General features: G+C 35.8%; 1 protein-coding gene across 2 annotated transcripts in view; it reads right to left on the bottom strand.

Moving 5' to 3' along the window:
* Positions 1-3,812: 3,812 nt before the first annotated feature.
* Positions 3,813-14,125, bottom strand: part of LOC150091247 (uncharacterized) — an 83,174-nt gene continuing 72,861 nt past the window's right edge. For both annotated transcript variants that reach the window (XM_090374899.1, XM_090374907.1), the window contains exon 7: positions 3,813-5,941. In XM_090374899.1, coding sequence (XP_090231025.1) covers positions 3,919-5,941 — 2,023 coding nt within the window. In that variant the 3' untranslated portion in view covers positions 3,813-3,918. The remainder of the gene's footprint in view (positions 5,942-14,125) is intronic.

Here is a 14,125-nt window from a genome sequence, read left to right as displayed (position 1 = left end):
GTTGTTTTGCTTAACATTGTAACACACACACACTGCTATAGCTGGAATAGTGTAGGGTTATTACTATTATTATTGTACCTGCACATCACATAGTTTTACCATGGTAATAATGTAGTATTTGGTGTACCCTATGACCAATTTAAATTTTTTATAAAGTAAAATTTGTCTTAAATTGAAGAAGCAAAGTATATGTCCCAGAGCAGTGCCATATCTTGGGGTGGGGAGAGATTGCCAAAGGCAGTGCTCCTATGAATGAAGGCATCATTGCATGCATTATGTGTGTGTGGAATGTATGCACACCTGACAAAGTGTGTGCGTGTGCACTCAGAGAGAGAGAATTAAGAAAGGTTTATCATTTTGTTGGACAAATTTGAGGGCTTCAAAAAGATAGTCACTGCCTTTGAAGGAATTAAATCGGGTGATTCATCAAGTACTCAACTGCCCACCTTAATGATTGGTCCTACCCTCATGCACCTGGCTTCATGGCAGGATGCACTAGTCCCACAGGAGTTATTCTTGGAGACTGTTATTAACAAAACAGGGAATATTTTATGCAATAAGGATAGGTGGAATAATAGTACCAGTGTGTGTCTGTCAGCTGACAGATATACACTCCATCTTTTAACAGCACAAAAGAGGCAATATTGTTGTACATGGTAGGTGTTAAGTATAGGTAATCTGAAGCTTAACTTAACATGTATGAGGAATTTAGAAAAAGTTGGAAATTGGGGCTAAATTTGAAATTTTCTGGAATTTTGCCGAAACATGATTGGAGGGATTTTATGATGGGAACCTTGTAACTCATTTAGGCCCTCAAAACTTGTGCAAGATTCATGGAGTAGAATTTTTTTGAACATATCCAGTGCTTGTTAGCAGAAGGGATTGTTTTTATAAAGATGGGATGTGCCTGAACAGAAGAGGTATAAAGATATTTGCTGATATTATCAAGGCAGCATTAGGTGGTTGGGAAAAATTTTCTAAATTTCCAGAGGATATGAATGAATGGAGAAAGAGACTAAAACTAAATAAGATATCAGGGGTTGATGGATCTATCCAAATATTAAAAATATACAGCAAAAAAAGGTAAGCAGACCTTTAACCATAATAATAAAAGTGTCCTTGCAAGCACCCTACAAATTGTATATGTTGAAATATATCTCTTCAATGAATGGAGAAAGAGACTAAAACTAAATAAGATATCAGGGGTTGATGGATCTATCCAAATATTAAAAATATACAGCAAAAAAAGGTAAGCAGACCTTTAACCATAATAATAAAAGTGTCCTTGCAAGCACCCTACAAATTGTATATGTTGAAATATATCTCTTCTATTCACAAAGGAGATTTGTAGTGCAAAGTGAATAATTACAGACCTGTAAGTTGTACTTCTGTTCCAGGGAAAGTAATGGAGTCAATAGTGAAAGAAGTAATTGAAGATAATCTTGACAGCAGTGCATTGATTAACAGCATGAATTAGTTAAGGGGAAATCTTTTTTGAACAGACTCATTAGCTATTCTGAAATATTCACAAAGGAACTGGATGTAAACAAATTTTACATAGGTCAATGCGACAGGAGCATTGAATATAATTAGAAAACAGGCCTTGCACGTTGGGTTGCATATCATCCAAGTTTCTTGTGACGGCCAACTAACTGGTTAAAATAAATTTATTAAAATAAATAAATGATATGTGCATAAGATAAAATAAGATGAAAGCATTTAAAATACAATATGATAAAAGCGTTAAAATACATAGAAACTTTTGAGACGAAGTGCCTCTTCATCAGTTAGTTGATGAATGGTGTACTTCACTATATATTGATGGTTACAATAGCAAAAGTCAGCTGGGTATGATCATGTATCACGAGTCTGATGTCGGTAGAACAGAATTACGTACACGTGATGACCACCAGCTCTCATCACACTGCAACACAGCCCATTCTATAATGGGCTGTAAGTGCACTCCCCTCGTGGCAATGCTTCAAGCCATGAGCACTGCCGATAATCACGTGAATAGTCGACGATTTCATTATCCCACAGGGGATCAAGATTGTGCTGCTCAACCCAATAATGCTCAGCGACTGCGGAGTGTTCAAAATTAGCGGTTCGCAGAGCCACCTCATGCTCAGAAACCTGGTCTTTCAATCTTCTACCAGGCTCACTTACATAACACACCCTACAATCCGGACACGTAATGCGGTATATGGAACCACTCCATAGCAAAGGAGGAACAGGTGTTTTCACTTAGAAATAATAGACTGTAATTTCCTCCCCAGAAGTTGCACACATCATATATGATGGAGGCCCAAAATCCTAACAAGATGTTCTGATATGCCCGGATAATAGGGGATATAAGCGGTAGAGATAAATTCATTGATGCGAGGAGGGTTATGTTGCATAACAAATTTATTAGCCTGAAGCTCACATCTATCTAGAACATGAGGTGGATAGCCGCAATTTGAAAGTTTGGAAATCTCCAATTGCCTGTCACTGGTCGAACTAGAGTGCATCCAAGTATGAGAAAATAAAGTGCGAGCAGTGCTACGCAAATGACCAAGGATGTGTGCAGACCCATAATTGGTAAATTGGCCTGTGCACATTGGCTTCCTGAAAACGAAAGTTACTAAATGCAAATCCATGTTGGACTAACACATCCAAAAAAGGAAGAGTATTATCAACCTTTAGTTCAATCATAAACTGAATGACGGGTGACAGGGAATTGATATATTACAGCAGTTGAGATTCCAATCCCTGGGGGACAATTGCGAAGATATCGTCGACGATATCTTCTCTGGTGTCGTTATGTTGAAGCACTGCATCAAACAGAATTACATACATCATGTGTACGTAATTCTGTTCTACTGACACCAGACTCGTGATTCATGATCATGCCCAGCTGACTTTTGCTATTGTAACCATCAATATATACTGAAATACACCATTCACCAAATAGCTGATGAAGGGGCACTTCGTCTCGAAAGCGTCTATGTATTTTAACACTTCTATTATATTATATTATATTTTAACACTTTTATCTTATTGTATTTTAATGCTTTTATCTTATTTTATCTCTGTTTTATCTTATGTATATATCATTTATTTATTTTAATAAATTGATTTTAACAAGTTAGTCGGTCGTTGCAAGAAACCTGGATGATGAGGAGCATATAATGTAAAATTATGCAATTAATTTTTGCTTTGGATCGCTTAAGTCACATTTATAAATAGCAGAAAATTTTATAATATTGCAAAGTTTTACACTCCTCCCCCAGCTATTTCATAATGCCACTGGGCTGGCAAAATTTTCTAGGAAAAACACTGCAATCAAAGTATTGAGTGTCTACAGAGTGGTTTCAGTATTTATAAACTGAAAAGAAGCTTAGGTGTTAGTTTTTCATATATTTATGTGCAGTTTGATATGTTTCCAGTTTGATTGCAATAACCTATATTAGACACAATAGTGCAGATGTTTATATTTTATCTATTGTGTTTTTATGTATATCGTGTAGAAAAATTATAGGAATAGCTCCTTTTAATACAATCATCTTTCCCTTCCTCCCAAAGGATAACAGGTTATCACTTGTTATAGATAATAGAACAAAAACTGAAAAAATTATTTGTTCTGTTTTGTGAACACATCTTTTCAGTAGATGGAATATATTCCATTAATTTAATTATATGATTGCACATGTATATATACACTTAACTGTATATTACAAAGCATTATAAAGTGCGATCTTTGTATATATTGTATTAGGAAATCAACAATGAAGATCATGTAGTTATTTTCTGTACAATGGCTCCTACTGTACAGAGATTCAAGTCTTTAAGTGATATATTTGTGCAACTGTTTAATGTAGAGGTGATGTGCACGTTAATTAGGCAGTATTACTAGTGTTGTTTTCCTTTCTTTTCATTTTATTTGTCTGTTGTATCACTAGAACTAAGGTGAGCAGAAGTGTCTTCGTGTTTGTATGTGGATTGATCACTATGCAGTAGAGGAAGTGCTTTTTTTGTTCTATCTTCAGATGATGGCAAGCCTACTGGAATGCTTTCAAAAAAAGCCGAAGGAAATCTCTCAAGAATTGGCTTGTAAGAAATAGATTCAGTTGTTTTACTACAGATGACAGATTTGGGAAGTGTTGATATTTCAGAAGTAGATCTTTCAAGTACAGTGATGTTTGATGATTCAGTCTGACTGAATGTTGGCACAAGTTCCATGATTTCTGAAGTTGATCTTTCACCACTGCTGTCTTCAGTTGCAATGCTCTCACTACTAGGAGATGCTTTTCCATCAGACCATAGCTCATCATCTTCTTCTTCAATAATAGTTTCCGGCCAAGAACTGAATTTTGGCAATAAGGAAATTTGTCTAGATAATGTGTCTTTCAGTTCTTCGGCAGAATTGTTGTCTGTATCTTCATCATCAGTCTCTGCACCCTCAGATTCTGCTGAATCTTTAGATATTTCAAAAGTAGAAGATTTCAGTTCTTCAAGACTCTCAGATGATACATCTGTCTTATGATCAGTGGTCAAATGATCTTCTCTCACAGGATCGAGAATAGAATGCTCTGTTTGTTGATGATCTTCAGTACTAGTTGTTGGTCTGTTTGGTGGAATACTTCTGATAATTACATTAAATGTTGGAGACTTATGTTTCTTTTCACTTACCTCCTTTTGATGCATGGTTTCAAATTCATCTGGAATATGCAATGCTGATGATCCAGGCAGGTGATGTCTAATGACAACATTAAATACTGGACTTTCTGCATGATTTTCAATATTATCCCCATTGCTTTTCTTTGGTTTTTGTTCTGTATCCTTCGAAATTGGCATGGATGGAACTTTTGATTCATATATGTGTGGCTGGTAAGTATCCTTTATCTCAAGGTTCTCTGCACATGGAATCTGACATATGTGTTTCAGCTCTGTCTCTTGTCTTGTTGTTGTAGTTGTGTCTAAAACCTCGGTTACAGTTTCTTTGTTTATATAGTAGTCAGTGATAGTTGCCAACTGGAGTAAGGCAGAACTGGGGTGCTCTGATATTGCATTATCGTCCTCAGTATCAGACCATGTGTCATCAGTTGCACTGACATAAATTGGATTTAACTGCCCTTGGTCATCTGGAGATCTATCTTTGGAAACAAGCATAAGTTCGTTATCTATATCTCTACTATGCTCTGAAACACTAGAATCTTGAAAAAGTTTTGGAGGAGAGATCAAATGGCGTTTCTTGTTTACTTTGGCATATAGTGGTCCACTCTTTGGCTGCTTTTCGACTTCTGACATAACATCAGGCTTCAAAATAGCATAATTTCGGTTCCATGAACGCCAGTATACGAGTTCTTCAGGTTCAAGAACAGTTGTAACTGTCTGATCTTCGATGCTATGTGATCTTGGAAGGGTCACATTGCCCTTACTCATTTCGTGTGTCTTTAATTTGGTGGGGAACTTAACCTCTTTTGGACTAGTGAGATTAAGTTTTTTGCTTCCTCTCATATCTTTATTCCTGTAGTCCTGGATGTGGGGACTCTCTGACTCATCCGTGATCATTCTCCATCTGTCAGTATCAAGTGAAGATCTGTTTAGCATCCCAGATGGCTGTGATTCTGTTTCATATTGTGAAGTGTGGGGTGTTAATGGAGCTGCTTCAGAAGCATGACTGGAAGTAACTGTTGCTCTGGGAATTCGAACAGGATCGAGGAAGGAAAAGTTCCCCAATGTAGTTGCACTCAGCTTAGTTAATTCACTCTCTGGGCCAGAGTTAAAAATTTTCCTCTTGCGAACTATATGAACATGACGTTTCTTTAAACAGAAGTAAGCCACTCCTAATCCAAGAGTCAGCAGTGATAGAAACAACAATGCACAGATGATTAGTAAAATTTCTATCTCTGATAGTCCAGCTGTAGCGACTGTAGGCATCACTGTGGTTGGACCCAATCTAGAATGAGAATTTATAAGTCATAAAAGATGTCACTTAATGAACAGGAAATTACATAGAAAATTTATCATTTGAATGTTTTATTGGTAAAATTGAAAAAAAAAATCAGAGTGTTTGGTGATCTCATGACATCAAGTTCAGTTTCAATGTAGATTGGTAGAACATTCCTGTCTGTAGAAACCCCTTCCCCAAGAACATTCTACCATTTCTGCAAAACTATGATGGCAGCTGATTACTCCTTGGAACGGTTCAGTTCTGGTTGAGATTTTACACCTGCTGAGAGAGTTTTTCTGCATTGTCCTGCAAAATATTCAATGTCTGTTATGATAGTACATTATCAAGCTGAATCAGGAGGGAGCCCAATTCCATACAACTTATACAGGGCAGGCAAGACAGTTTCTAAAATGTTTCAGTAGACAGTGGTCATATTGATGTATAGAACTAAAAGGTGAATCCATCATCCATCACATTCACAGACCCAAATCCTGCCATCAAAATGAATGAAAGAAAGTGATATATGATTTTTGTAAATTATTTTTAATTATTTTATTTTATTTTTTTGCTCTATGAAACCAATCTCCAGTCATTAGCACTCAAGAACTCAAATGATGTTTTTTAAGCCAATGAAAGTGCCATTTGACCTTAGGTGTTCCTGTTGGCTTGTATATATTGATTCTACCAGCAGTATCTTATATCATTCATCTTTCTGTAAATGGTGATAGCACTTGACTTTTTATATTACTAAAAAGACCTCTGCATTATAAATAGCCACAATATCATTTTCTTTTATACTCTGATGGCACTGTGAGTAATTCAATAACTAAAAAAAAAAAAAAAAAAAAAAAACCACACCATATATAAAAATAAATGTTTAATATAATTTATTATATAATTTAAAAGCTATAAAACTGAATTAAAAGTCACAAATTAAATAAAAGTAATGATAAATTTAATCCAAATCTCAAGTCTTAAGCTTTCTTCATCAGTGGACAAATGCTGTATTGCAGCAGATAATAAATATGCACCTGACATTAGTACTGCACTGGCAATACGTGACTCTGATCACAATCGTACCATACTTTAGGAAGTGTCTAAATGTCTGCCAGCAAGCATCCTGTCTGAAAACTACAGATTCAAAGTTGGGATGGTTTGTAACCTCTGATGTTGTAGTATAAAAAGTTTCAAGCCATTGCCGGTCATAAAACCTGTGTATATCTCAACAATCATATCTGCAGGGCATACCCGAGACCTCCTCACACATAATGCATAATAATAGTTGAATTATCAAAATTGCCTCCCTACTGCCCCTAATGGCATACTTCTTTGCCATGTCATTAATGGTGATACCTGTCTCTTTGAAATACAATTTCTCATATTTGGGAATTTGACCTAGTGGTGCATTATACCTTTGTGGGGCCCAAGGCAAAATGGAATTTGGGGCCCCCCATCTAAAGAAAAAAACTAATAAAGAACATTTTATTGTGACAACAAAACAGCAAATGAATTATATTACATAAGAACTAAATATAAAATTTCATTGAAATCGATAAAAGCATTTTTGAAAAAAAACAATTTTCAAATTAATCTTTAAGTTCATTGACCTTGGTATGTATAAAGTTCAGTTTCCGATAAAAAATAATTTAAAAAATATTAGTGAAAAACAGCGATGAGTTTTTGAAACAGTGGTTTTAATGCACCCCTCTCTGATCGGCATCCTAGGCAGATGTCTTTTTTGCCTATGAGATAATGTGCCACTGATTTGACCTCATGTATAACTGCTTTTGGATTCCTCCAAAACTGGAGTCTTGACTTTGTGTGACCACAGCATAAAGCTTTCTATTAGGAAGCTGTACGTAGTGGGCATTATTTAAAGATTGTAGAGATCTTTTTCTTTATACTTAGGTAAAAAGGAATGTATGTCATGAAATATGATAGGAACATGAAAATCACATATTTCTCCTTCCCCACTCTTCTAGTGTATTGGTCTAAAACTACCTAAGAAAGGCCACATGCTCAAAGATCTGATAATTATATTATTAATTTCCATGTGCCTATCCCTGCTGAACTGTGGTTGCACCACAGTTCAATCACATCCTGTCCACCAGTGCTCTGACAGTACTGTTCTTATGCACCTAGTGCATAATTTTTGAATTGGCTTTCTATAAACTTTTCTTAATATACATGAATATCCAGAACCAGCAGGGCACCATCTACTTCCATCTTGGAGTTATATTGAATATCTACTTAAAAATAAAAAAAATAGGCTAAAACCTCACCTTTAACCACTCCAAATAATGACAGCAAACACATTGTTTGTATAACATAACTGTGCATTAATATTATTAGTAGTAGTGGAAAATGATGCAAGAAAGCAAACATATAGCATCATCAAAAGAAAAAAAAAAAAAAACACTCCCACATCACCTGGACATCCCCTCTGATAGTTTCCTCTAGGTCTTTCTTGAATTCCACAATACCAGATGGAAGATGCCTGTTACAGTAATCAACTAATCAAGTAACCACTGCCCAAAAGCAAACAAATACACATTTAACATGCAACCATCCTTTCTTAATTTAAAATTTATGCCCCCTCATTTTTGTGTGGTCTCAAGAGGAAGGATGCTATCGGCATTGAGTTAATGCAATCCATTCAAAACCTTAAACACCTTAATGAGATCTCCTCTCAGGTGCCTTGTCTCCAGATGTTACAATTTGCAGAATTGAAGCCAGTCTTTGTAAGACCACCCTTTCATTCCCTTCATCAATATCATTGCCCATTCCAGCAGATCTACATCTTTCCTAAAATAAGGCCTTCAGAACTGTATGCAGTATTCAAGATGCAGCCTAACCATTGCCTTATATAATATCATATAGGCCAGTTTATTTTGATTGCTTAATTACTGAGAGTGGCATTAGATATACAAGACGATACTATTTTATTTTATTTTTATTTTTTTCCATTCCTTTCAGAGGATGGGGAAAAAAATAATTTCTGTGTTGTTGTTTTTTTTTTTGTTTTTTTTTCATAAATACTTTATAGAATCAAAAATTTATTTGGGTATAAAAACTATCAATGAATCTTTATCCAAAAGTAAATTTGCTTTTTATTAGCTATGAATGATACTCAAAATCTTAACATGAAAGATGCTATAATAGCCGTTGTTGTTGTTTGGTTTTTAGGAGCATTAGCAACTAAGGCCATATTGCTCCAGGATATGCGGTGGTCATTCCTTAACCTTTCCGCATCCTCCGTATTTGGTGGTGACGGGCTCGAACCCCGGTCTAATCAAGAAGCGTGTGCTACGCACTGCTGCTCCTTCCCACCTGGCTACGGAGGCGCCACTTTAATAGCCACCCATATTGTTCATGCAAAACAGATTGCCACTTAACACTAATTGAAAGCGGAACAATCATATATATATATATATATATATAAAAGATAGGAGGTTATGCTTTTAATGTGGAGAGAGAACAGCAGGTAGTGTAATCAACCAACGGGTTAGATAACATGGAAAGGCAGTCATAAAATAACACAATTCGAACCTGCAATACAAAAAGTTAAAAATATTATATTAAGTACTTAGTGCTGTACTTCAGATGATTTCAACGTTGTTAACAAAGGCCAGCCGTCAAAATCATCAAAATGCAGCAAAAAGTAAGGCCTCTATTTCTAACATGAAATATACGTAGCACGTGGTAAAAAGATACCAGGTTTTTTGTTTATTGTAAATATTTGGAAGCCAGGTTAATTGTAATGCTAACGTATATATCATGGCTGACCCGACAGAGGCGTAGAAATGATAGATAATAAGAAATATAGGTAGTAAATATGGTATGTAGCAGTGCCTGAAGTCTCTTCTATATACCATATAGGCACTGAAACAATGTACTGGGGGGAGAGAAAGAATGCATGTAGCATTCTTTCTCTCCCCGCAGTACACCGGACGACCGTCCTCACTTCTTCGGCTTGTGAAATCAGTAAGTACAATTCCTGACCATCTGCTCCATCTTGTGATTTCAACTTTCAATGATTTTTAGTAATTTTTTACTACCTACCTTTATTTCTTATTATCTATTATTTCTCTGCCTCTGTTGGGTCAGCCATGATATATATATATATATATATATATATATATATATACACACACACACACACACACACGTTAGCATTACGATTAACCTGGCTTCCAAACATTTACAATAAACTAAAAACCTGGTATCTTTTTACCATGTGCTATGTATATTTCATGTTAGAAACAGAGGCCTTACTTTTTTGCTGCATTTTGATTGATTTTGACGACTGGCCCTCGTTAACAACGTTGAAATCATCTGAAGTACAGCACTAAGTACTTAATATAATATTTTTAACTTTTTGTATTGCAGGTTCGAATTGTGTTATTTTATGACTGCCTTTCCATGTTATCTAACCCGTTGGTTGATTACACTACCTGCTGTTCTCTCTCTCTCTCTCTCTCTCCACACTAAAAGCATAACATCCTATCTTTTATTTATTTATAGTCGTTGAGTGCCTTCTACTCTACATAATAGTAACCAAGGTCTATATTCCTTCATATATTCCTCTTATTACAACTCATATATATAGGAGTTATATATATATATATATATATATATATATATATATGTGTGTGTGTGTCTGTGTGTGTACAATCTCTCTAAATACACTGACACACTTAAAATATTTGATCAATACTAAAAATTATCAAGTTTTTTTTTTTTTTTCAATTATTAAAAAATATATTTTTTTAATCTGAAAATTTATATCAGCAGTGACTGAAGGGAAGGAAGAAAATTTTCTTTAAAAATTATACATTATATTTTGAAGTGCTATTAAAGGAATAACTTAAATGTTTGGTTTGGTTACAAAATAAAATTCCATTTTAGGTTCCATTATTGGATTTCAGTTGTTTATATAATATGTTCACAATTATTTGAGAAATTATTGGTATCCTTCTTAGATTCCCCTTCTGTTAGTTGCAGATTAATAATAGACAGCACTTATACCTTAGAGATCCTTGACCTGATCAGTAATGCAATTGAACACAAGATTGTAGTAATAAAATGTTGACGTCTAATTGTATTTCAATAGGATACTATTAAAATATTTTTAAATGTTTTGATAACTTTCATGCAGAGGTTTCAGGAATATGCCATAATGTTATTTATTAAGGTTAATGGTTAATGAAAAGGCTAAGAAAAATAAAACCTTGTACTTTTTATATTACAGAGAAATCCTATTTCAGTTTGGCTGGAGGATAATTAAGATGAAACTTGTCTTTAGATTCCCCATTGGAAACAACTACTGAGTAGTCTGTTCTAATTAATTAGTAATCACAACTAATAATAGAAATTATATTACAGTATAAGATATTGTTTTGGTTTAATTTTCGTCAAATAATGCTTGCCAACAAAATGAACAGTTAACATTCATATAATTCAAAATTTCATTTTTCTCCAAGTCTCATAAACTTTTGTTTTTGATACATTTCTTGCATTCATTCAAATGTTTCAAACATTCCTCATTATAATGGATAATTTTAGCTATTCCAGATAATGTGTGTGTAATTTATTCTGACTTATGTATGTGTATTGTTGTTTCTTTTACTTGATAACTTTTTGTACAAGTCCTAAGTGTGCCCCACTTTTATCCCGAATACAACCACTGTATCAGTAGTATTAGTAGTGGCATATAATTCAAGAAAGCAAGCTTAAACAGCATCAGCCACAAAAAAAAAAAAAAACCCTTTCCTTTTCACCCATCCATTCACTCCAAATGTTTGGTGACTTCTTCCTTAAATTTATTTAAGTTATCAACTTCCACAATGACAGATGGAAGTTTCTTCCAACAATCAACTACCCACTGGCTAAAAGCAAATTTCTGGACATCTGTTCGACAACTCTTTCCTCAGTATCAGTTTATGCCCACTCAGGTTTATAATCTGAGCAAGAGGAAGAATCCCATCAGCATTGAGCCTACTCAATCCATTAAAGGCCTTATACACCTCAATCAGATCACCTTGCAGGTGCCTAGTCTCCAGATGCTGCAATTTGCAGAACTTAAGCCTTTCTTTGTAAGAGCAACCCAAGGCCTCCGTAGCCAGGTGGGAAAGAGCAGCAGTGTGTAGCACACGCTTCTTGATTAGACCGGGGTTCGAGCCCATCATCACCAAATATGGAGGATGCGGAAAGGTCAGGGAATGACCACCGCATATTCCCGGAACAATATGGCCTTAGTTGCTAATGCTCCTAAAAACCAAATAACAACAACAAGAGCAACCCCTTGTTGCCCTTCTCTGTACTTGCTCAAGCAACTCTACATCCTTCCTAAAATGAGGCTTCCAGACCTGTACACAGTACTCAAGGTGTGGCCTGACCATTGCCTTATACAAAGGGATAATCACCTGATCCCTGCTGCTAGCAAAATCCCTCTATATCATTGACAAGACCCCACGATCTCTATTCTGGCAGCCTGTCTGCACTACTCAGAAAACTTCATCTGACAGCAGCCGACCGGGCTAGCCGAGTGGGTAAAGTACCTGCCCGGCAACCCAAAGGTCGCGGGTTCGATTCCCGCCTCGGGCTTGGATCAAAGTACTGCAAAAACCTTGGGAGGTGTAATATGGCCACAGAAGCCGATGCGCCAACAACTACCAAATCAAAAAAAAAAAAAAAAAAAAAAAAAAATCATCTGACAGCACAATTACCCACAGGTCTCTTTTATTCTTCACTAACCTGAGTGTAACCCCACTCAGTTGGTACATTTCTCTGGGATTGCTGCTACTCATAAGCAGTACTTTGCATTTGTCAATGTTAAATTTTAGTTGCCACTTCTCAGCCCATCTGCCTAACTTTTCCAGATCCTGTTGCTGCAGCATACTGTCATTACTGTTATTAGCAACCTTTGTATCATCTGCAAACTTTGACATTAAGCTTGATATACTTTTATCAATATCATTGATAAATGTACAAAACAAGAATTGGCCCTGGGGGACACCACTAATAACATTAGTCCATGAAGAGCAGTGTCCATTGATTACCACTCTCTGTCTTCTCCCGCTTGACTATCCTTTTATCCATTTTACCAACTTTCCCTGAATGCCATACTGCTCCAATTTGTACAGTAGTCTTCCATGTGCAGCAGTATCAAAAGCTTTCCCGAAATTCAAGTATGTGATATCAAAATTATTTTTTGCCTCCAGTTCCTTTGTGACCACGTTATAGTATCCAATCAGATTGGTCAGGCAAGACTTCCCCTTAACAAACCCATGCTGTGTCTGAATTATTACTGCAGTCTTGTCTAGATGATCTTGCACTGCATCTTTAATCGGTGACTCCATTATTTTCCCCGGAACAGAAGTCAAACTAACAGGTCTGTAATTACTAGTGTCGCCCTTTGATCCCTCTTTCTGAATTGGAGATACATTTGCACATCTCCAGTCTGTGAGGACTTCCCATGAGTCCAACAATGCTCTCATAATTATGATTAAGGGTTTGCTTAATTCCTTTGCCGCCTCCTTTAATATAACTGGATAGATCCCATCCACCCCCCAGGTGCCTTTCTTATGTTTAACTTCAGCAATTTCTCCTCCACTTTGCTCTCAGTTACTATAAAATCATTTTATTCCCTGTTAGAGTTTAATAAACATCTGGCTTTCTCCTCCTTGAATAACTCCTGATGTGTGAATGTAGATGCAAAATACTCATTTAGTTTGGCAGCTATCTGAGAATGATCATCTACAGTCAAATCATTCATATCAATTGGACCAATAAAATTCATCCCCCTCCTTTTAGAATTTATATAAGTAAAGAAGTCTTTGCTGTTTTTCTTTGCATCTTTTGTCAAAGATTTCTCATAATCTGCCTTTGCTTGCCTAATCTCATTTGTGACTTGATTTCAGACTAGCTTATATCTACCATAGGCTTCTGTGTTGCCTGATAATTTATATGCATCCCATGCATTTTTATTCTCTGTCGCAAGTCTCATTAGTTCATGTGACCTCCATTTGGGCCAAAACTAGAACAGTATTTCTTAGTTTGAACAAAAAGCCTTGTAGCTTCCAAGGTTACTTCCTTGAATGCTTCCCATTTAAATTTTGCTGTTGGTAACATCATTAGTTGGTCCCAAGGTATAGAATTTAAAAAATCTCTGAGACCACTGTAATCCTC

The sequence above is a fragment of the Mastigoproctus giganteus genome, chromosome 1 (genome assembly GCF_048544385.1).
Source record: "Mastigoproctus giganteus isolate SK-2022 chromosome 1, ASM4854438v1, whole genome shotgun sequence".
Lineage (NCBI taxonomy): Eukaryota > Metazoa > Arthropoda > Arachnida > Uropygi > Thelyphonidae > Mastigoproctus > Mastigoproctus giganteus.
This window is presented reverse-complemented; position numbering and strand designations above follow the sequence as displayed.